Raw genomic sequence first — 24,386 nt, 5'->3', positions numbered from 1 at the left:
GGGGTTCAGCACCCCGATGCACAACCGTGACCTTCCCCTTCCCTTCTCCCCGACTCAGAGACAGGCACCTGAACCCCCCTCAACATGCCCTGGCACCTTGCCCCTCCCAACTTTTTGCCTAGGCAGTGAGAGAAGAACCACAGACACACACACACACACACACACACACACACACACACACACACACACACCGAATCCCAGAGGTCCCCTTCCCTGCGGTCTTCATTGATGGGAAAATGATGTCCAGAATGAAGGGGGCAGGGTGTGAGGGGCAGTGTCCCCTCTCATCACTGCTGCCCCTGCCTGAGGTGCATTGGCCAGTCCTGAGGTCTGAGCTCTGGAAGACAAACTGGATATTGTGTGTGTGGAGAGCCAGATTGGGGACAGGAGAGTAGAAATGCTCCATAGGGACAGGTGGGACTCGGGGACTGTCCCTAGGACTGTCCTGGGGCAGAGGGAGCAGAGGGGGTGTGATCTGGAAGGCTGCAGGGACTGTTCAGCTCGATGACCAGGAAGGAGTTGAAAAGGGGACCAGGATATCTACACAGTGGAATACTATGCAGCTGTTAGGAGAAATGAAGTCATGGAATTTGCTTATAAGTGAATAGACATGGAGAGTATCATGCTGAGTGAAATGAGTCAGAAAGAGAGGGACAGACACAGAAGGTCTGCACTCATTTGTGGAATTTAAAATAGCATAATATGAGACTAATACCAAAGGACAGTAGACACAAGGGCCAGGAAGATTGCTCCATGGTTGGAAGCCTATCTCATGAGCTGGGGGAGAAGGGATCACTAAGTCAATGATGGTTGGAGGGATCGGTCAGATGGGAGATGTGTGCTGAAAGTAGATAAAGGACCAAACACGATAACCTCTCAGTATCTGTGTTGCAAACCATCATTGCCCAAAAGTAAGAGAGAGTATAGGGAAATTCTCTGCCATGGAAAGGGGGTGGGAGGAATATACTGGGGACATTGGTGGTGGAGAATGTGCACCGGTGGAAGGATGGGTTTTTCATCACTGTATGATTGAAACTCAAACATGAAAGCATGTAACTGTATCTCACAGTGATTCAATTAAAAAAAAAAAGAAAGAAAAGAAAAGGGGACCAGAAAGGAGTTGAAAAGGGGACCAGGATCCTTCCTGGCTGACACCCTGGAATTGAAAGGGGGTAGCTCTACACGGGACAAGTAGTTTGCTCCGTAGCGGGAAGCCTGCCTCATGAGCAAAGGGGAGAAGGCAGCTGGAATAGAGAAGGGATCGCTAAGAAAAAGATGGCTGGAGGAATCGGTCGGGATGGGAGATGTGTGCAGGAAGTAGATAAAAGGCCAAACAGGATGACCTCTCAGTGTCTGTATCGCAAACCATAATGCCCAAAAGGAGAGAGAGATTATGGGGAATCATGTCTGCCATGGAGGCGGAGGAGGGTGGGAAAGTGAGCGGGGTATACCAGGGATATTGGTGGTGGGGAATGTGCACTGGTGGAGGGATGGGTGTTTGATCATTGTGTGATTGTAACCCAGACATGAAAACTTGTAACTATGTCACGGTGATTCAATAAAATTTAATAACAACAACAAAAAAATCTCACCTTCGATTGCTAAATGCTTAAAAGGGGCATCAGGTGCTATTATTTCCTCACTTAGTTTTCATGACTCCAGAAATCATGTTCTCCTAGTACCGTAGCACTAGACAAGAGGAGGTTGTAAATAAAGTGAAAGATAAATAAATCAAAAAAAAAGGAAAGAAAGGGGGGGCAGGGCACTCCTGTTAGGACAGGAGCCAACACGGACTCAAGGAGCACAGCAGAGGCTGAGATGGCGGTGCCTGGTGTCTCCTAGGCATGGTTGGAGGCTTTGCTGGAGCGGGGCAAGGCCTGGGTGAGGGGCATGAGCGGGCCCAGATGCCGCCTATGGAGTCTGATCACACGCTGTCTCTTGCTCCCTACAGACAAGCAGGAAGTGAAGGTGGGAGAGTACAACGCCGTGGCTGACACCCTGGAGATCATCAACGACACCATCAGGTTCCAAGGTAAGGCAGATGTGCACCTCAGAGGTGGGTCTGCATGGCCCCTCCCACCCCTGCATGCTTTCTGAGGCCTGTGGGTGTGCTCAGCCATCATGGGGAAGCCGTAGCATCCTCCACACTCAGCCTGTCTGCTCACCCCTCACAGCACACGGAGCCCCATCCCCTTACCTAGGAGCTGGGCTCCAGCTTCGGCGACCAGCCTCTGGTGTTTGTGTGGTATGCTGGCTGCCACCCAGGTTTCTCTCTCTGTGGCCAGGAAGAATTCCTTTCTGTGTGGCCCTGCCCTGTTTCAGCCTTTTTCCTCTGGGAAAAGAACTTGGTTGGCTTGGTAAGAAGAGGTCTCTGTCTCCTCTTCTTCCTACAGTGTCATTCCCTCTCTTCTGCTGGAGAATTCTCTCTGTCATTTTGTACAGTTCTTCGTCATTTTGTACAATTGAAAGCACTTCTGGGGCTTTGGAGGGGTTTGTTTGTTGGTTGGTTTGGGATCACACCAGCGATGATCAGGGGTTACTCCTAACTCTGCTCTCAGGAATTACTTTCAGCATTGCTTGGGGGACCAGATGGGATGCGGAGAATCGAACCTGGGTCAGTGGCATGCAAGGCAAGCGCCTTACCCACTGTGCTACCACTCTGGCCCCAGAAATGACACTTCTGTGCAGTTTTCCCCGATTGCCCCAGCTGAGCTAATGACTAAATGCTATGTTGGGGATCGAACCAGGGCTGGCGGCCCATGCGAGGCAAGCATCTTGCCCACTGTGCTACCTCTCCAGCCCCTGTCTTGCTTATCTTGGAATCACTGGTGTGCCCAGTCTAACAGGTATAAGATCATAATGATGACTGATGATCATTAAAGATGATGAAGGTCGGGGAGGGGCAGGGATGAGGCCAGGGGTGTGGCTCAGCATTGGAGCATGCCTTGAATGTGTGACGCCTGGTTCCATCCCCAGCACCACAAAGTCTTAAAGATGAGGAATGAAGGAATCCTGATGGAATGTATTGAACGAATGAATTCGTGAATTAATGGGTTGCCGTGAGCAAGGATAAAACCTCACCTGCTCTGGTTACTGACACTTGAGATAACCCCTTGGCTTCTGCCTTTAGGGTGAGGGGAAGTGGCGGAAGTGGAAGCGGTCAGTGAGGTCACATGCGAAGAGCGAATGGTCTTGGTCATCACAGGAGCCTGGATCCAAACCTCAGCCCAGAGAGGAACTTGTTTCCAGCCAGGAACTCAGGGGCACCCCCGAGCCTGCCCTTGTAATGGGGAGCCAGAAGGCACCAGAGCCAGCCCACAGGGAGACAGAAGCGGAGGGAAAGCAGGTTCTAGATGCTGGGAGTTTGCTTCCAGAAGCAAGAACTCACATTCCCTCTGCCACCATGTGTTTGCTTTCACCCTGACTTTTGGTCCTCGGAGCCGTACCTTACAAATGCCGGTTTCCATGGCATTGCTTAAATCTCTCCGTGAGCCATGTCAGCCGCTCCCCAGCTGCCTTTGAGCCTGGCAACTTCCCGAGACAGCTTCCATGGTTCTTTTTCTCCGCTGTTTCCAAACATATCTGAACTTGCTAGCTGATTTTGAGGAGCGCAGATGTTAGGGGAGGTGCTCGATCTCTGCCGTCACGTCTGCTCTTCCCTGCCAGTCTCACCGCAGAGCTGCCTGCCTGCCCGAGGCCGGGAGCCAGGGCCCTAGGCCATAGGACCTCCAGTGGGGCTCCGGGGCTCCCCAGTTTGGCCATTCTTAGGTGTCTAACTGATCTTTTAGATTCCAACAGGAGAGGGTAGCCCCAAGGGTTCACGACCCCACAGCAGAAACCTGGTCTGAACTAGCAGCAGAGAACAAAGGGTTTAATAAAAAATAGAGAGAGAGAGAGGGAGGGCAGGGGGACATGGGGTTCAGGCGAGCCTGGGACTCCCTCCTCCAAATACAGCCTGAACCTCAAGGGAAACAGGACAGCTTTGCCACCATCCATAAAGACCAGTGGCACAGCGGGTAGGGCATTTGCCTTGCACGCGGCCAACCCGGGTTCAATTCCCAGCATCCCATATGGTTCCCTGAGCACCGCCAGGAATGATTCCTGAGTGCAGAGCCAGGAGTGACCCAAAAAGCAAAAAATAAAATGAACCAAAAAAAAAAAACCATAAAAGACCAGTGGGCTCTGGGGCCCCGGAGGTAACCCTAGGTATGTCCTAGCACCCTTGAAAAATGATGAACAGAGGCAGTGCCTCCCACACCCAGAGAAATGAGGTCCCACAGCGTCTGTCCAGGCTTGGCTATGGGGTGCAGAAGGCATGCTGGGATTTTCTACCCCCCCACTGCCCCCCCTCCAAGCTAGTCAGCCTTGGAAACCAGAAAGCCAGGTGGCGTGTTTATCACACAATGACCTTGAGATAGAAATCCAGGGCTAGTTCCCCTCCATGTCGCCATGATCTCCACAGGCCAGGGTCCCACCCCCACCAGAGGCAGCCACTTTCTGTGCTGGAGATGGTGCTTTTGAGATGAAGCCAGGTTCCCGGCCCCTGATGACCACCCCCCAGGAAATCCCCCACCCCTGTCCCCACTCTCAAGACCCCAGACCAGACACTTTCCCAGCCTCTTTTACCTCGGGGGCATTAATGATGGTGGTTTTTTCAAGAGCACAATTAGACCAAATCAAATTCCAGTCTTCTAATGACTATTAAATGCATTACAAACCCCTTCTTGATTCTATTTAGAGAAAGAAATAAGTGCTGGCTAAGGCTGCCTGCCCGGCAGGCTGGCCAGTCCCATTCTCCCACCCCTACCTCCCCAGCCCAGCCCCTGTGACCCTCCCTCCTAGCCCAGCTCCACTCCTCCCGCACCAAGTTTATGTGCAGATTCTCAGTGATGTCAGGGAGAGACCTCAGCCCAAGATGTTCTCAGCAGCAGCTAGGGCCATCACATAGGGAGCGAGTTTGCCTTTGCACATGACCCACCGAGATTTGATCTCTGCCACCACATCTGGTTCCTCTAAACCCAAGCAGGAGTGATCCCTGAGCACAGAGCAGAGCCAGGAGGAAGCCCTTAGCATCACCAAGTGGGGCCCAAGAAAATAACAAAACCTGTTCTCAGCCGTGCCCTGGGCTGAGCCCATACCTCCCCCTTGACCTTCCAGGATCCGAGCCCCCCAAGGACAAGACCATCATCCTGGAGCAGCTCCGCAAGATCTCACTACCTCTCTACAGCATCCTCTCCGCCCTCACTATCCTGGGAATGATCATGGCCAGCGCCTTCCTCTTCTTCAACATCAAGAACCGGAATCAAAAGTAAGCCGCCTGCCCCACCACTGGGCTCCTGGGAGCTGTGGGCTGAAGTGGCAGAGGGGAGACGGGAGGATGCGCTAGCCCGGGGCACAGAGGAGATTTTCCTGGGGACAGGGCTCTAAAGTCTTCGGCTCAGCCCCTGGGGGGGTATTCGGAGATGCTGTAGCACATATGCACTCACGCTCGCACAGAGCCGCACGCAGGTAGGGGGGAGCTATGCGGAAAATCTGGATTAAATGAAATCAAAGGGTCCACGTCCCAAGGCCTCCGGGCTTTGGATGTGCTTGTGGGGGATCAGGAGGAGGAACAGAAGAAGGAACTTCCCAACCCGATCCGCCTCCCTTGTACCAGCAGCATCTGCCAGCAGCCCTGAGGAAGGCTCCTGAGTTCAGTGGCTACAATGTAGCAGGCCCCTAGCTCCCTACCACCACCACATCCACCCCTCGCCAATTTCTCCTTGCTTCTGTAAGCTTCCTGGGTGAGAGTACAGCAGCTCAGGGTGGGGGCCACACTGAGTTCCTCCATTTGGATCTGGATTTCCCCCCACCCCACGGCCCTCCACTCTGCAGGGGGACAGCTCGCTCTCTGGGTTATTTAGCAAAGGTGGCCACCCCATGTGTTACTTACCCAGCACCAAGCCAAGCATCCTTGATTTCCACAGGGAACCCCTGAGCCCAGCCCCTGCTCCGTCCCCCCACCCTCCATGGGAACAGCTGTGCGGGGCTGGTAGGGGCCAGTCTTGTGCCCACCAAGCCCACGCTGTGGGCTAGTGCCCTAGTGCTCCGAGGCCACAGTACAGGACCAAGGAGTACAGGATTTTGTTTTCCTCTCCTTGCTTACTGAACAGGGACCTAGAGGCTCCCTCCAGGTGTTCTGTTTCGGGGGTTGTTTGTTTTTGTACTTAGTAGTGGGGGGTGTGAGGAAATATCAGATGGTGTCAAAGCTATTTTCTTAAAAGACAAAAAAGAATTCACATGGTATTTAATTTATCACCAATAGGCAAAAGGGGTGTGTGCGCGCGCGCGTGTGTGTGTGTGTGTGTGTGTGTGTGTGTGTTGCCCGGGATTACACCTAGGGCTCACATAATGCCAGACAAGTGTTACACCATCCCCAGCCCGATTTATCACCCATAACATATATCTAGATGTATCTACTGCCTCGAAAACATGAGGTGCTCCTTCGCCTGCTCCCTGCAAACCCACAGTGATGCGCATTGGGCACAAGGCCTGGGCACACTGTCAGCTCACGAGGTTTAGTTCCCTTCCTGCCAGTTTCAGGGACATCTGCTGTCCTGCGAACTGACCCATTATCGATCGGACTAAAGTCCTTTCATTCCTTAACGAAGCTCTCCTCACCCTGGGGAAAGTTACTCTTTCCCATGGACTGTGAATTTTTGATTTTGCAGATTTAAAATTCTTCAGGGGGCAGAACGAGAGTACAGCAGGTCAGGTGTTTGCCTTGCTCGTGGCTGACCCAGGTTCTATCCCCAGCTTCCCATATGGTCCCCTGAGCACTGCCACGAGTGATGCCTAAGTGCAGAGCCAGGAGTAACCACTGAGCATCACCAGGTGTGGCCCCAAAACAAACCAAAACAATATTTTTAAATCAATCAATTTTTAAAAATCGTCAGGGGTCAGCAGTAATACAGTAGGTAGGGTGCTGGCCTTGTGTGACCGCCCAGATTCAATTCCTGGCATCCCATATCACCCCCGAGTCTGCCAGGAGTGATCCCTGAGTGCAGAGCTAGAGTTAGCCCTGAGAACTGCTAGGTGTGACACAAAAACAAAAATAAGATTAAATTTTAAAATCTGCAAAGATATATGAAATAAATGCCACAGTGCTTCCAAACTCCTCTTGCTTCTAGTTTCCTCAGTACCAGCCATTTAAGACTCCCTTCCTTCAAGAAGCCCACCAGGCTCTAGACCTCTCCCTTTGCTCACTGCCTCTGGGGATTGGAATGAATGCTCCCAGGGCAGTCCGCAAAGTGATCATTTCCAATATTATGCACATGACTCTTTTTTAGTGTGAGTGAATTAATACTACTACAAAGTGCAAAACAACAACCAGAAAGCTCAGGGGACAACTGCCCATAATAATCGTGATCTGCGAAAGAGCACCTGGGATGCCTGAAAACCCAGAACATTCTAAGTAGATTGTGCTGAGGGAGCCACTCATCTCTGGGGGAGGAGACCCCAGCTAGCTGAGGGATGCAGCCCCTGGCTTGCTGACTAACTGGGAACCACAGCAAAAAAAAAAATTGGGGGGGGGTTATACCCAGCGATGCACAGGGGTTACTCCTGGCTCTGCACTCAGGAATTACTCCTGGCGTTGCTTTAGGGGACCATATGGGATGCTGAAAATCGAACCAGGGTTGACCACGTGCAAGGCAAATGCCCTACCCACTGTACTGTTGCTCCAGCCCACAAGATTCTTAAAGGGTGGGAGAACAGTGTGGAGGGCTGGGGAGTGTGTGGAGCACCCCCTCCAAGCATGGTGAAGACATGAGTTGGGGCTGGGAGGGGGTCCAGTTGCCTGCCTTGCTCCACTGGTGGCTGGAGGAGTGGTTCCTGCCCCTGGCAGCCACGCCCTGTTCATAGGATTGAACACTGACTCCCCCAGGGGCCCGTAGATCCCAGCAGCCCTGAGAGCTGACCTGCATGCATCCTACAGCTGGTCTTCTCATTTTGGAAGACCAGGGAGCCTCCATCCCCCTCACTGCCCTTGAACACCAGTATAGCATTCTCCAAATGGGGGTGAGTCCTCCCAGCCCCAGCCACGAAGATCTGATGACTCCACGTGGGCCTTCGTGCCAACAGGAAGACTCAGGTTGCAGGAGCTGCTGGTCCAGGCAGTGTCTCGAAAAGTGAGTGAATTTGACTGAAGAGGCAGGAAAGTCATCAACTAGGAACATCCTCTCCTGGGTCCTTCGGTGGACCCAGGAAATGGCCCCCATCTTGGGAAGGGGATGGTACAGGGCGAAGCTCCATTTTCTCTCCCCCTCTGCCTAGGATAGCAGCATCCCCGCCCCCCTAGAAACAGCTGTTGAAGGAATAACTATGTTAACAGGCCTATTGACTGTGTTGTCTCCTTCCCTCATCAGGCTGATAAAGATGTCCAGCCCGTACATGAACAATCTGATCATCCTGGGAGGAATGCTCTCCTATGCTTCCATATTTCTCTTTGGCCTTGATGGATCCTTTGTCTCCGAAAAGACCTTTGAGACACTTTGCACTGTAAGTCATTCCACCTGCTCTCCTAGGGTATGGGAGATGGGGTTTTCTTGGTGACTTGACGGGCACTCGATAGCATGGTCAGTTCTTTGGAAGTCCAGCAGGGCGTGGGGTTGTGGCTTTCAGGCCACAGTGGTTGGAATATTGCTTGTAAATGAAGATTGTGGATTTAATAGGCCACTGGAAGAAAGAGACCACTGAGAAATACCTGGATAACCTATAATTGTTTTGGGGAATTTCTCTGCCCAAGCCTGGGAAAGAATCAGAATCTTGGGTTAATGTTGGGGCCGTTTAAGAAGGAACAAATTTTCCCGTTTACCTAAAATGCTTCTTGTTGTAGAGCCACAGCAGAGCCTGGCAAGCTCCCTGTGGCGTATTCACTATGCCAAAAACAGTGACAATAATGGGTCTCATTCCGCTGACTCTGAAAGAGCCTCCAATATGGCAGCATTGGGAAAAACGAGTAAGGAGAGGCAGCTGAAATCTCAGGGCTGAGACTAATGGAGACGTTACTGGGGCCCGCTCAAGTAAATCAATGAACAATGGGATGATAGTGACAGTGACCTAAAAGGCTTACAGAGTATGTTGACAGCTAGATAGATGGATACTTGGGTGGGTAGTTGGATGTACAGATAGATTGATGGGTGGGTGGTGAATAGACAGGTGGATGAGTGGGTGGATGGATAGATGGATGCAAATGTAGGATAAGGATTGGTGGATAGATGGATGGGCAGACAAAAAGGTAACAGGTGACTGAATGGATGGATGGATGGGTGCATGAAGGGATAAATGGATGGATGGATGGACAGATGGGTGTGTGAATAGGTGGGTGAATGGACGGATGACTGGATGGATGGATGGATGGATGGATGGGTGGATGGATGGATGACTTTGAATCATAAAATATCATCAGCATTATTTTCTACTTAGGCAGTTCTCTGCTTTTTCCCTTAAGAATATTCTTTAAAATCCTTTTCCCTAATTATTCTCTCATGCAATTTTAATGCCAAAGACATGATATACATCTACTTATGGACTTTATGTATGCCCATAGTTCATACATTTAAAGAAATTTTTTTTCACATTCAAGATCAATGAATTCCCCTCGGGGAATGATCTTGCCACATTAAGAATGTATATGCGTGTACAAAGGAAATCCCAGATAGTATAATGTATTCACAACATTTGGGAAATATTATCTTGAAATTAATTAGTATGGCTTACAATTCTAATGCCTGTTATTGTTATTAGTTTTAGGGAGTTTCCACATCAGCGATTAGCAATAGTGTGGAACTGACTTTCAGTTAAAAGTATTCTAGGCTTGGGGCCAGAGAAATAGTAATCAGGTAGGGCACTTGCCTAGCATGCAGCAAACCCAGGTTCAATCCCCAGAAACGCATATGGTCCCCAAGATGCACTGCCAGGAGTGGTTGCTGAGTGCAGAGCTGGGAGTAAGCTGGGAGCACCACCAGATGTGCCCCCCTCAAAAAAAAGGCTCGTAGGTTTGATTTTTCGGTAGGAGACCTCCCGAGGGGTGCTCAAGAGGTTTGGAAGCCCACAAGTGATTCAGAGCCTGTGCAGCAGTTCAATGCAGGGACCCGAGAATGCAGTGTTGCTCAGACCCAGCCACCCAGTGGTGCTGGGAATAACTCCAGGACCTCACCCAGTAGTGCTCAGGGGACCATGTGGTGCTGGCGATTGAACCATGGTCAGGAATGTGCTAGGCAAATACCCGGATGGCTGTCCTGCCTCCTGGTCTCTTAAGACAAGGATGACCATTCAGAATGTCCAGACCTGACTTCTGCGATATCTCAAAACAGTGTTAGTTGTTTTTATCCATGTAGTGGGGTTGGGGGGGGCGGGGAATATTAGAGGATAAAAAGGAATGGTCAAAGGATCTGCACCAGCCATGTTAATCCAAAAGCCACTATTTGGTGACTATTTGCATTGAAGGTATTCAAAGTCTCTGCACAGAGCAATATTTTCATTGTGTCTGTGGCGATCAAGTCTCAGCGTTTCCCTCTCCTGGACAGCAGTGGGTGGAAAGTTGGCACCAAGGGAGAAGCTACTGGAGGTTCCCCTAGCCTCATACCTCAGACCCCATTCACATCTTGGACTTCTGGGACTGTGTCAGGCCCCTGTGTTCTGAGACATTCGGCGGAAAGGAGGGTGCAGGCCCCCAGTCCTTCTGCGGTAAGGGGCACCAGCTCCATGCCTCACACTCCCTGATCCAGGCCTTTATTCCCAGTTCAGCACGTTTCCCCCCACTGCTTTGCTCCCCTTCCAGGGAAAAGGGGGTTGAACTGAAAAAACCATGAGCGGGCAGAATAATAGTACAGCGGGGAGAGTATTTTCCTTGCACATTGCTGACCCGGGTTCAATCCCTGGCATCCCATGTGGTCCTCCAAGCACTGCCAGGAGTAATTCCTGAATGCAGAGCCAGGAGTAACTCCTGAGCATCACTGGGTGTGACCCAAAAAGAAAAACAAAACAAAACAAAATTCCCCATGAACCTGGCCTCGGGGTGCCTGCAGTCAGTGTCCCCAAAAAAGAGTTTGAGTAAACGTCTTTGCGATGGGCCAGAGAGATAGGACAGCAGGTTAAAGCACTTGTCTTGCACGCCGCTCTCTGGGCTTGATCCCACTAAGGTTCAGAAATGCCAGAACTACCTATGGTCCCCAAAGCACAACCAGGAGTGAGCCCAGAGTCAGAAGGAAGCCCTGAGCACCACCGTGTGACCCCAAAAAAACACACCCAAAAAGTCTCTGTGAGTGTGGTTTAGTGGTCTGTCCCCAAGAACGTGCCCTCTGACCTGAGATGGTGCTGAGGCCAGTGGGCAGCTTGAGCTCTGGGGCAGGGCAGAAACCAGGAAGTTCCCCTTCAGCGGGAGGAAGATTGGCTTTGCAGGCCACCGTGTCAGTCTACAGTCAGTCTTCCTGGGCAGGGGGGAAGCTGAGTAAGGGGCTGCTCCTGGGTCCCCTGAAGAAGCACATCGAGAAAAGGGGAGCTTTTCTTCCTCCATCTGTGCTCAGGAACACCCGTGCCAAGTTTGATGAGACTACAGTGATGACGAGAGTGAGCCAGCTCCCAGGGCCTCACTTGGCCAATGATAACTTGGTCACAACACTCAGGTTCCTCCCTGACTTGCCCACCAGGGAGGGAACCTACCTTCGCCATCCCACTAAGGTTCAGAAACGCCAAGGGAACACTCCCCTGGTCTCCTGGGGCCCCTCTGCCCCTTGCCACCTGGGTACCCAGCCCCTGGCTGAGGGCAGAGCCGCATCGGTTCATCGTCCCAGCCGCTCCTGCCCAGAAGCTGCTCTGATATCCTTGCCTGGCTCAGGGACCCAGGGACTGTGAAAGCACGAGAGCTTGACCTGGATCCAGGGAGGCCAGGAGGAAGGAGGTGGGGCGGGGGTAGGCACGGGGCCAGGACTAGGGCCATCCCCACGCCAGGGTGGTTGTGTTGGATTCTTTCCTTTTTTTTTTTTTTAATGAAGTCTGGCATTCTATTCTGGGAGCTGTGCTCATTTGTGAGGGGAAGGTTGTCCTGGGAAGCCCAGCACGGTGGTATGAATAAATCATAAAGCGCTTTACAAACCAGCATGGGCCCAGAGCACGCACGAGGGCTCCGGAAGGAGGCAAGGGCCCCCTCTCAGTACCCCTGAGGATTTCTGTGTTGGCAGCCGGGCTGCTGGGGAGGTTTTATAAAGGGGAGCCCGCAGTCCTGGATTGGGGAGAGGTGGGGGTGTGCAGGGAGACAGAGACTAACTACTCAGCAGTCAACTGGGTCAGCACCAAGGTGAGCTGGGGTTAAGATTGGGTCATGGCATTCCCGGTGACCTGGGGAGGGGCACTGAAAACTTTGCAGTTAGATACCCTCGTCCCCCACCGACCGCATGCATGCCCTTTGGGTTATGTTAGTGCTAGTCCTAGAAGATTAGCACAAGGGCGCTAATCCTAGAAGACCACTCATTTATTCTCTTGGTGTTTGGGGGGGGTCTGTTCTCTTAGGACCCAGAAAGCATCCCGTACCCTGGACCCCCAGTCCCCTGTGCTGGAACAGGGCAGAGAGAGGAGAGAAGGGGGCAAGTCTGGCTGCTGCCTGAGTACCAGTGAATCCTGCACCACAGTCTGCCCACGTCCGTGCCCATCTGCATGGCAGAGCTCAGCAGGGCACCCCTCACGGGGCGGGTGGGGGTGGGCACAGGGCTCAGCATGGCCAAGTGTCAGCTGTCTCCCGCGCTCAGTGTCCTCACCTGTGTCCCACTCTGTGCCCTAGAGGAAATGTCACAGCACAAGGTACACACAGAGCCACAGAGCCAGCTCCCGTGTCTTTAGTCACCTTCGATCTCCTCTGCTTCTGTGTGAATGACACTTTTCGCCCTTTTTATTTTAGGCCTGGGCAGAGAGTAGCGGGCTGTTAAGCTTATTCTGATGGGGGAGCGGGTGGTACGTACATTGCACTCACACACACACACACACACACACACACGCACGCACGCACGCACGCACAGACTGACTGCTATAAAAGCGGATTTCTTACCTATCCACCTCTGCCCGCCCCCCCAGAATTCCAGAAGATTCTGGAATCTTCCCTGCCTAGTTCCGGCAAGTCTTGCATACAGCTCCGGCTACCCTGCACCCTCTCCCTGGACATCTGTGGGTGGTGGAGTCTCCATAGCAACGTGGCCCCTGTGAGGTCAGTGCAGGACAGGCCCGCGCTGTCTGCATCTAACCCAGGAATCCCAGCCCCGGAGAGAGGGGTGCCATTGGGTGCTTAGGCAGAACCCCTGTCAGGGAGCATTCTTGGGGGAGGGGGTGGTCTGCAGCATCTTTGTTCTCATGGACTCCAGCACTCTTTGCTCTCAAGGTCTCTCCTTAGACCCCCCCTTCCACATAGGCCAAGAGAGGAAGGTTCACCCTGTCTCCAAACCCCACACTTCTTAAACCAGTAAGCAGGACTGAGCTCTGGAGCTAACTCCCTGAACAGTAAAAACCTCTGAGACCTGTCATTCATTTTTATTTATTTATTTATTTATTTATTTATTTATTGCTTTTTGGGTCACACCTGGCGATGCACAGGGGTTACTCCTGGCTCTGCGCTCAGGAATTACCCCTGGCGGTGCTCAGGGGACCATATGGGATGCTGGGAATCGAACCCAGGTTGGCCGCGTGCAAGGGAAACGCCCTACCCGCTGTGCTATCTCTCCAGCCCCTCATTTTCTTTTTTTTTTTAAGTAAACTTTTGAAGCCACTCCCAACTGTACTCAGGATTTACTCCTGGCTCTCAGGGATCACTCGTGGCGGGGCTTTGGGGACTCTATGAAGTATCTCTCCAATCCCATCATTTTCTTTTGCTCATTGTTTTTGTTGGCTAGTTTATTTGAAGAGATATGGACCTGCTAAGTTCTTAGGGCTTTGATTCATCCCAATCAGAATTTTTATCTACTCTTGTTTTTAATCAAGATCTAATTAATAAAACTCACTGTTATGAAGGGCTGGAGCCATAGCACAGTGGGTAGAGTGTTTGCCTTGCACACAGTCAACATGGCCAACCCGAGTTTGATTCCTCCGCCCCTTTCGGAGAGCCCGGTAAGCTACCAAGAGTATCTCGCCCGCACTGCAAAGCCTGGCAAGCTACCCGTGACGTATTCAATATCTCAAACACAGTAACAACAAAGTCTCACACTGGAGACGTTACGATGAACAACGGGAGGACAGTGACAGTGACTATGACCCTGTTATTAAAGGGGATTCAGAGGTTTTGATACAGTCATTCATTCATTCACTTTCTTTTCTTTTTTGGTTTTTTGCAAGACAAGTGGGGTTACTGCAGGGCCACATCTTGGGCTTCATTTACTTTGATGCAAACCCCAAGGCACTCAGAGTACCTGGCAAATACAAGAGCTGCCGCTGCCGTTCCATGGCTTTTGTCAAAGTCCCAACTGCACTGCTTGCCAGCTATGTGACTTTAGGTCACTTACCATGACTGAACTTTTGTTTATTCCCCTGTGAAATGAGGTAGAAGGAGGAAAGACCTGTGAGGTTCAAATGATACAGTGGTTGTGAATCTACACCTGCTGGTGGGATGGAAGGGAAGGAGGGAGAGAGGGGGCAGGGAGTGAGGGAGGGAGAGGAGAGGAAGGAGAGAGGGAGGGAGGCAGGGAGGGAGAGAGGGAGGGACTGCGTTGATGTAGTTTTTGTTCTTTGTTAAACATGGTGAAGAGAGACTCTGACATAGCAGAATAAATGCTCTGGAGAAGAGACTAGAAAACAGGTGGATGCTGGTCAATTGGGCGTCTCCATGGTAACTTCCAGCCTTCCATGGCCTTGCTTTGCTGGAACTGGGTTGGGACAGGGAAGGTCTGCTTTAGTCAAGTCAAGGGGACGGACCTCTGCTGCCCTGAGTGCTGCAAAGACCTGGGGCAGGCTGCGAGGGGTCAGAACGAGGCAGGTGAGACCTCAGAGGCACTCGGACACGAGTCGAAATCATCATCTTGAGCAGATTAAAAGAAGCCAGGTCAGCCTCTCAGCCCCAGGCTTTGCAGAGGGGAGCTCCAGGGAGTGAGGTGAGGTGAGGCTTGAGATTTTCTTTGCTGGCTGGCAATTTGCACTTGTGTGTGTGTGTGTGTGTGTGTGTGTGTGTGTGTGCATGCGTGCGCATGCGTGTGTGTGTGTGTGTGTGTGTGTGCATGCAGTTAAGTGAATTTTCACAAACTCAACTGTGTCTTCACAGGCTGGTAGTCCTCACGTGTGTGTGTCTGTGTGTGTGTGTGTGTGTGTGTGTGTGTGTGCAACTTAGTGAATTTTCACAGACTCAACTGTGCCTTCACAGTATGGTAGTCCTTGTGTTTGTGTGTGTGTGTGTGTGTGTGTGAATTTTCTCAGGCTCAGTGGATTTTCACAAGTTGAAAGCAACTGTGAATCCCAGTTGAGATAAAGCCATAGATCTTTCCTGGGCCAGAGAAATGGTACAGAAATGGTTGTTGCCTTGCATGTATCCATGGTCCCCCAAATTTCTCAGGGGGAAACACACCAATCTCTTACGCCAGGAAAGCAAATCTCAACAACCCCTATGAGAGTGCATCCTTTCAGCTCCCAGTCATAATGCCTCTCTCCAAAACCCCTCCTATAGGAGGATCCAAGGTTTCCTTCCCACCTGCCTGGGCTGAGCGTCAGGATGAAGCCAAAGGACTCTGGAGCCCATATGAGCAGAAGGAAAGGGCTCCTGTGCCCCTGCATATAGCCAGCCAGACCCTGGGCCTTGCTCCTGGGATCATCAACCTTGGGGGACACAGAGAGGCCTGGAACGGCTGCCACCTTCTCTGTCACACTGCAGGGCACCTTAGAGCTGAGGAGGAAGGCAAGACCTCTGTCCCAGGGTGTTAGTGCACCTAAGATGGGACAGGAATTTCGAGGAACTGTCGTGTGTGGCTGGATCAAGAGAGAGACTTTGCCATGACCTATTGGGACCAGACAGAACCTTCTACTTTATTTGGCATCACTGAACCACGCAGAAGGGAAATTCCCAGGATATCACTGCCGGGACTAGCCCTAGGGGGACAGGTGCTGGTGGGGCTGCCTGCGGCCTTTCTGAAGGGGGTGCCCTCAGCCTGCCCTCTGATTTTTAGGTGACGAAGACTTCCTGTAGTGTTTCTTTTAACATTTTTTCTAATTGATATTTCCTAGTTTACACTAATTGGGAGGAGAGGGGACGAGGGAGGCACACCCAGCAGCTCTCAGGCCTTATTCCTGGTCAGGGATCACTCCTGGTGAAACTCAAGGGACCATATATGGTGCCCAGGACCAAACCTGGGTTGGCCATGTACGAGGCACATTCCCTTCCCACTGGGCTATCGCTCCAGCCCCTACATTAGCATCCGCATCATCTTACAGTCCCTCTTCCAGCATTTCCAGATCCCTCCACTACTGTCCCAAGGGCCCTTTCCCCCTCAGCTTCTATGGGTCATGTCTCAAGGTCTGTTTCTAATCCCTATCTTTGTTTCTTTATGTTCTGCTCTTGAATGAGATTATCTCGTATTTCTCTTTCACTTCCTGACTCCCTTCCCTTAGCATGACACCCTCCAGTTCCACCCAAATTACAACAAACTGCCCCGTTCCCTCTTTTCTCCTAGCTGAGTAGTATTCCATTGTGTAGCTATGCAGCTCATTGGTGATTGTGCCCTTGGGTTCTTTTCAGATCTTGGCTACTGTAAATGGTACTACAATGAAGAAGTGTGCCTATGTCTTTCTGGAGTCATATTTTTGTGTTCTTGAATGTAGAACCAGAAGTAGAACCACAGGGTCTTATGGACATTCTGTTTGGAATGTTTTGAGAAATCTCCAAACTGCTCACGAGAGAGACTGAACCAGCAACAGTCCCACCAGCAGTGAATGAGAGTTCCTTTTGGTTTTTCCCCACATCCCTAAGCCAGTGCTTGGTGTTTCTGGCCTTTTTTCCTGTAACTCTTTCTGACCGGTGGGAGGTCACATTGTCATTTTGATTTGCATTTCCCTGAAAATTAATGATGATCAGCATTTTTTTAATTTGCCTTTTGGCCCTTGGTTTCTTTGTTTACTTTGAGGAAACAGCTGGAAAAGTTCATTTATGACAAAGGGGCTAGGTGTAGGAGGTAAAGCAAGGAGGGTCTCTTCAACGAAAGGTGCTGGGGAAACTGGTTAACCATATGCAAAGTTAGCAATAATAGTAGTAATAGTTTAGAGTTCTGTGACATGCCCTACACAGGTCAATTCAGATGGGTTAAAGACCACAATACCCAAAAGGGCGGGAGGGGGGGCGGAGAGAGAGAGAGAGGAGAGAGAGAGGGGGGGGGGGGAAGAGGGAGAGAGAGAAGTGCCTGCCACATAGACAGGCTGGGAATGGGGTGGGGGTTGATGGGAGGGAAATTGAGGACACTAGTGCTGGGAAAATGTGCATTGGTGGAGGGATGGGTGTTGGAACACTTTATGACTGAAACCTAATCATGAACAGCTTTGCAAGGGTCTGTCTCACAGGGATTCAATTTTAAAAAAAAGAAATTTTTAAAATGGGTTAAAGACCTCGACAGCAAACCTGCCTCTATGTCAGATAGCAACTCCAAGATCGGGGCTTCAGCGGGTCTTCAGTGATACACCTTCACTGACAGAAAAATCAGAAGCAGAAATAAACAAAGGGGATGCTCAAGCTAAAAAGCTCTTGCACTGCAAAGAAACACAGCCCAGAATAAAAAGACACTCTGCTGATTGGGAGGAAATATTTGCACTGCATACATCAGGCTGAGGGCTAACATCCAAGACAGATAAAGCGCTCTCAAAGCTCAACAACCAAAAAGATTGAACAGCCTCATCCAGAAATGGGGAGAGGGGCTGGACGGACACTTGAGACTGCCCTTTAGCATCTTCCTGCCCGGCAGCCTCTGCCAGACATCTTTACCCTTCTCTTGTGGGTCCACTTACTGCAGCATCCAGATGCCAGAGCAGATTTATCTGATTGAATTGGAGCTAACCAAACTCATTTATATTATCGAGACTTAATGCATTGAGCCCTACAAAACGGACAAGTGGTCTGCAAATGATTACTTCAAAGAAAACATGCGTCAAAGCCTATCTTAAACTAATGCTAATCAGCACTTAGGAGTAGTACTTCTAGCTGAAGTAAGAGACCGATGTCGGCCACTGGAGAAGGTCAACATAATGACATTTAGGGCTGGAGCGATAGCACAGCAGGTAGGGCATTTGCCTTACAAGCGGCCAACATGGCCGACCCGAGTTCGATTCCTCCGCCCCTCTCGGAGAGCCCGGCAAGCTACCGAGAGTATTCGATATGCCAGACACAGTAACAACAAAGTCTCCAATGGAGACGTTACTGGGCCCGCTCGAGCAAATCGACGATCAACGGGAGGGCCTTTACCTTTTACCTTTACCCCTCTCTTATCATCCTTTTAAAATGCTCATGTTCCTGGAGCTGGCTCAAAGGATTGGAGCTCATGCCTTGCATGCTCTCTGACCAAGTTCAGTCCCCAGCACCCCTGGCCCCGAACATCAAGCCTGAGCACCCAACCCTCAGAGGGGCTCAGCTCAGTAGCACAGGAAGTGACCTGCAGGTTCCTGAGCACTTCTGAGCGGGGAATCTAACATGTTTCCTCCCAAAATTGTGTTCCTGGCTTGCCCTCTTAAGCCTGTGTTCTTCCCTTGAATGAGCATCTTGCTAGCTTGTCTTTGTCTCTTGCTTGCTGGCTGGCTTTCCAAGCTCACCATTTCTCTTGAACATGTATTCATTTACTTCTCCCCCTGCGCCCCCCATCTTTCTAAGTTTTGCTCAAGAAAAATGATCTGGCTTCACTGAAAAATAATAAAATAAAATCGTGTTACTGAGAGGAGAACATGGTAAAAGAATATCTGGAGGCCTTTGATCACAGTCGTTGTGCTAATGCTGTGAAATGCTGTGATTCCAGTTGTGTTAATGCATTAACTCTGAAAGGTGTGCTGTGGAGGTTGGGGATGTGGCTCAGTAGGAGAACACATGTCTTCCTGCGAGGTGTGGGATCCTGGGTTCAAACCCAGGTGTGTCTTCCTCTTAGGTGTGGGATCCTGGGCTCAAACCCTCAGCACTAAAAAAAAAGAAGTTGCAACCACTAGAGAATGTTTTAGACTAGTCAGTACCCCCTAATGGTGCTCTTTCCTGCTGACCCTGACCCTAGACCTGGACGAACCTGATCTGGAGACTATTTGAGAAGGTGACAGGCAGAAAGAAGGTAGAGGAGAAAGAAGTTGGACCCTAAGGGGCACGCATTGAGTGCACCTTTGAGTAGAACACTGCGTTCCCCGATTGGCCAGGCTCTGGGTGAGCGAAAAACCCCAGACACTTCAAGTCTCAGATTCAACATCCACAGAAGGATTATCTCATTCAGCTCATGGTGCAAATCATCATCAACATCATCATCTTCCAGATTTGTTGTTGTTGTTGATTTGTTTTTATTTTTGTTCATGCTATTCTATGTCGGGTCAAACACGGGGCAGGCACTCTACCTTTGAGCCACAACCCTGCCCCTGACTTTTTGGTTTTTATCATTCTGTGCTGTCTCTGGCCTTCTAACAGTGAGTGAGATGATCAGTGAGTCCCCATGTGACTCGGGCATTGGGGGAAAGATGGTCGTCCCCTAGAATAAACACCACTGTCCAGTCCCAGCCTCTAGTTCCTGGCCGGCATCTGGCATTGTGATGTGGAGAATAATGTAACCACCCACGCCTGTGCCTCTCTATGGACTGCGATTCATTCTTTGTGTGTGTGTGTGTGTGTGTGTGTGTGTGTGTGTGTGTGTGTGTGCTTTTTGGGTCACACTTGGCAAGGCACAGGGATTACTTCTGACTCTACACTCAGGAATGACTCCTGGCGGTGCTTGGGGGACCATATGGGATGCCGAGATTGAACTCAGGTTGGCTGCATGCAAGGCAAACACCCTACCAGCAGCACTATCACTCCAACCCTCAATTTAGTCTTGCCTGTCGGCTTTCTCTTTGTTTTTGAGATGAAATTTTAAAAAGAAGAAGAAAATGCCATTTCCTGTGTGTGCACTTCACATGTCTGTGTTTCTGAGTCAGTGGGCTGAGAGCCAGAACTGTCTGCTGAACTAGCTGAGGTGGAAGGACTTGAGGTGCAGAGGAAAGATGGGGAGCACCTGTCTCCCTCCCCCCAGACACACACACACACACACACACACACACACACACACCATCGGGGATGTGCCCAGCCACCAGGCGACACTGATGCCTATTTCTTCATGCCTGCAGGTCAGGACCTGGATCCTCACGGTGGGCTACACCACAGCCTTCGGGGCCATGTTCGCCAAGACCTGGAGGGTCCACGCCATCTTCAAGAACGTGAAGATGAAGAAGAAGGTAAGAAGTCTTGGTCTTGGGAATCATCCATCTTTCACTCAGCATCTTTCACTCAGTGGGAGCAAAAGTATATTCATGGGGACCTGAAGTTTATAGGGGGTGCAAGCTAAACCCCCTCCTCCTCCTGGGGACACTAACTAATCAAGTGATCATAACATCCCATGAGAAGAACTGTTCTTGGGTCAGATGGGGGTATCAAGGTATAAGGCACTCATGGTGCAATGAGCCATGGTCAGAGTATGAGGCTTCACGTGGGAGGTGGCACCTACACCAGGACTGGAGGTGGTGGCAGTGAATGAGGGCTAGGCAGGCAGAGATTGGACAATACAGAGCCCCGTGCAGGTGGGGTGGACTGTGTGCCCAAGGCATGGGGAATGAAGGGCTGAGAGAGGTTCCGTCTGGTGCAGACTTGGAGTTCAGACAGGAGGGTGGACAGGGTGCAAAAGGAGGCCACAAAAAAAGGCAGGAGCCCCTCTAAGGACCCTGGACTTTAATATCCATGCAGTGGCAAACCCTGGAAAGAGAGGACTTGCTGGGCAAGGATGGAGCAGGGGCTGCCATTTTCCAAGGTCCTCCACCCAGCCTTCTTCAGCTGTTTCCACCTGCAAAACCTGTACACCAAGAAATTTTACATAACCCATTTATATCAGTATATATATTTTTTACATAACCAATTATATCGGTATATAAAATAGGATGCCAGAGAGATTATACAGTGGGTAGGGCGCTTGCCTTTCATGGCCTACCTGGGTTCACTCTCGAGCACTCCATATGGTCCCCTGAGCCTGCCAGAAGTGGTCCCTGAGCACAGAGCAGAGTTAAGTCCTGAGCATTGCCAGGTGTGATTCCCGCAAAAGAGAAAAGAAAAAACGATAGCACTTGGCAGTTCCCACCCAGTCTTGTGTGAGCTGTGCTGTCTGGGTTCATCAGTCAAGTCCTTGGAAGGCCTGAATACGACACACAGAGTCAGAAGTAAACCCTGACTACACCCAGGTGTGGCCAAAACAAAAACAAACCGAAAAGAAAAAAAAGGCCTTGCAAATCAAACCGTTTGCTCAGTAAATCATCCTAAAACAAAATTTTAAGATTTTTTTGTCACCCCCATATACAATTTAAGAAGTTTGGTCTAATAGTTTTTCTCAATATGCCTTTAAAGATTTTTTTAAATTTATTTATTGAATCACCGTGAGAACAGTTAAAAAGCTTTCAGGTTTAAGTCTCGGTCATACAGTTATCAAACACCCATTCCTTCACCAGTGCGTATTTTCCACCACCAAAAATCCCAATACACTCCCCATGCCACCTCTCCCTGTGCCTGTGAGGCAGGTGATTTCCACTTAACGCTCTCTCTACTTCGATTACATTCATTATTTTGACAAAAGATGCACCATTGTTTTTTGGAATTTTCCCCCAACCATCAAACCTGCTGAAAAGGCACCATGAAATAATTTGTTTTCTATTTCTGGTTAAGCCGAATAGTTCTGAGATTGGTTTGTGTGCCTCTGGCCCATGGCCATGCCAGAGAGCCACTCGTGGGGGGAAACTCGTGATCTCTGCAGGGCAAGAAGGACGTGCCGGTTCCACCTCCCATCCCATGAGGCCACAATTGCCCCGTTACTGCAGGCTCATACCTGGCTGTCCAATAAGCTCTGAGGCAGCAGCCACCATGCCACTGGCGGGGGCGGGGGAGGGGGGGAATGGCAGAAGAGACTGACACTCCACACCCTTTCCCTCAGGGAAGGGGGGGGGGGGCACAGCCCAGTAGCTTAATGTATAATCCATTCACATTTCTGCCAGAAGCTGCTGAGTTCCAAATTAGGTCCGTGTGCCTCTGGGGCCATGCCCATGCCGGAGATGCCTTTAAAGATTTTTAAGATGATCTCATATATGGTCAAGTTGAGGTTTGCAAGAACCTCATTTTTAAATTGAAATAAGTTTACACCTTGATTTTTCTTTAAAAGTCAACCAATGGGGCTGGAGTGATAGCACAGTGGGTAGGGCGTTTGCCTTGCACGCGGCTGACCCAGGTTCGATTCCCAGCATCCCATATGGTCCCCCGGGCACTGCCAGGGGTAATTTCTGAGTGCATGAGCCAGGAGTAACCCCTGTGCATTGCCAGGTGTGACCCAAAAAGCAAAAATAAATAAATAAAAGTCAACAAAAAAATTTTAAAAGAAAGTTAGGCCTGAGTATGGGAGACGGCCTCTGGGTAGGGTGCAGCCTTGCACTGGTGGAAGCCTGGTTGGATCCCCGGCACCACGTGACTCCACGAGCATCATGGAGGTAGCCCTGGTTGATGGTCTCATCACTTCAGGGCATGAGTGGCATCACATCCTCAGGGCTGAGCATTGAACTGCCAGTCGAGTTGGCCAAGAATCACCAGAAGTGGCCCCTTGGCCCCCTGGGCACTGCTTAAAAGGCCCTGCCTGGATCCAGGGCACCTGCTTTGCACACATCTGACCTGGGTTCGTGTGTGTGTGTGTCTTTAACTACCTCTAGGGGTTGGTCAGGTGGACAAAAGAGGTGTTCCAGATGGATGTGCCAGCGCCAACAAAGGCCTGAGACAGGGGGAAGGCATGCAGGAAGGTCACTGGTGCCAAGAGCACAGCAGACCAGAGACAAGATGCCATCAGCTTCAGGGCACGTGTGGGCTTGGGGTGTGGTCAGGTCAAGTTCACGACTGGCACCAATGCCAAGCAAAACAACGAGACGGGGATTGTCCTGTGGACACCACTTCTGGGCTGCCCCCAGCAGGCCTCGCTCACCTTCGCTCCTGCCTTTCACTGCCCCATCTGCAGATCATCAAGGACCAGAAGTTGCTCGTGATTGTCGGGGGTATGCTGCTGATCGACCTGTGCATCCTCATCTGCTGGCAGGCCGTGGACCCCCTGAGAAGGACGGTGGAGAAGTACAGCATGGAGGTAAGCCGGCTGCGTCCGACAGTCCGAGGGCACGAGGTGATGCTTCTTGTCAAGGGAGAGTTATTTCGGGGATCCATCTTAGCCCTGTACCTTCCCACGGTCCTTGTCCAAACCTTCGTTCATTGGATTTCCTTCCGTTTGCAGTGTGGGGTTCGGAAAGGTCCAGGATAACATCTTCACTCCTGCTTCCGGGACAGGGATGGCGAAAGAAATTGTCCAGGCTTGTGATTCTCTGCAGAATTATGGGAGCTGTTGGTCTTTGTAAAGATTGTTCTCTGTGAGCTGTGGAGGCTTCCCCCCTTATGTGCCCAGTCTGACCGGAAACAACGCCATGTTTTTATTGATTATAAGTTCGTTAATGAATGCTATCAGGGAAGAGATGTTCTGACTTCTCCTTTCCTACTTGCTATAGGGTTTCCACAGTGATAAACCATACATTTCTCCAGCGGTGGCATAAGCAGACAGAAAGTGCAGTAGGTGCATTTCTAACTGTCCTGTGTTTGCCCTTGTTGTGGGCGTATGCCCAGCTCCCAGGTGCTGCATAGGTAGGGAAGCTCTGCACCCCTCAGAGGGGCCGAGATTTCTATCCTCCTGGCCAGGGAAGCAAATGAGATTCTCTGCCTCAGTCATTTTGAGACAGAGGCCTCAGGGCCCTGGAGGTGGAGGATCGATACCCAGGCTGTCATGGATGGCATTTTCTTTCTTTCTTTCTTTCTTTCTTTCTTTCTTTCTTTCTTTCTCTTCCTTCCTTCCTTTCTTCATACCTACCTTCTTTTCTTTTTTTTTACTTATTTTTTGTTTAAAGAACCATGATTTATAAAGTTATTGATAGAATCCTGAATGGCATTTTCTGATGGTGGGGATTTAGGAGAGAGATTTAAGGCTGTGGGCCTCCAGGAGTGCCCCATACACCCCCTGGATAGGTGCCTGACTGGAGTTGGCACAGATAAGGGAATCCTTGCCCCATGCAGGCAACGCCTGTGGGCCCCGCCCAGGGCAGGAGCTCAAGGCTGGCTTCATCCAGTCCCC

At 50.7% G+C, this 24,386-nt stretch overlaps 1 protein-coding gene across 1 annotated transcript in view; it reads left to right on the top strand.

Annotated features, from left to right (window-relative positions):
• GABBR2 (gamma-aminobutyric acid type B receptor subunit 2) overlaps window positions 1-24,386 on the top strand; it is a 352,729-nt gene that overhangs the window by 277,560 nt on the left and 50,783 nt on the right. The window contains exons 9-13 of the mRNA XM_056117153.1: window positions 1,952-2,032; window positions 5,158-5,308; window positions 8,406-8,538; window positions 20,329-20,436; window positions 23,235-23,357. Of these exons, the coding sequence (XP_055973128.1) occupies window positions 1,952-2,032; window positions 5,158-5,308; window positions 8,406-8,538; window positions 20,329-20,436; window positions 23,235-23,357 (596 nt within the window). The remainder of the gene's footprint in view (window positions 1-1,951; window positions 2,033-5,157; window positions 5,309-8,405; window positions 8,539-20,328; window positions 20,437-23,234; window positions 23,358-24,386) is intronic.

The sequence above is a fragment of the Sorex fumeus genome, unplaced genomic scaffold (genome assembly GCF_029834395.1).
Source record: "Sorex fumeus unplaced genomic scaffold, SorFum_2.1 ptg000034l, whole genome shotgun sequence".
NCBI classification, from domain to species: Eukaryota; Metazoa; Chordata; class Mammalia; order Eulipotyphla; family Soricidae; genus Sorex; species Sorex fumeus.
Note: the sequence above shows the minus strand (reverse complement) of the source record. Positions and strands in the feature narration are given on the sequence as shown.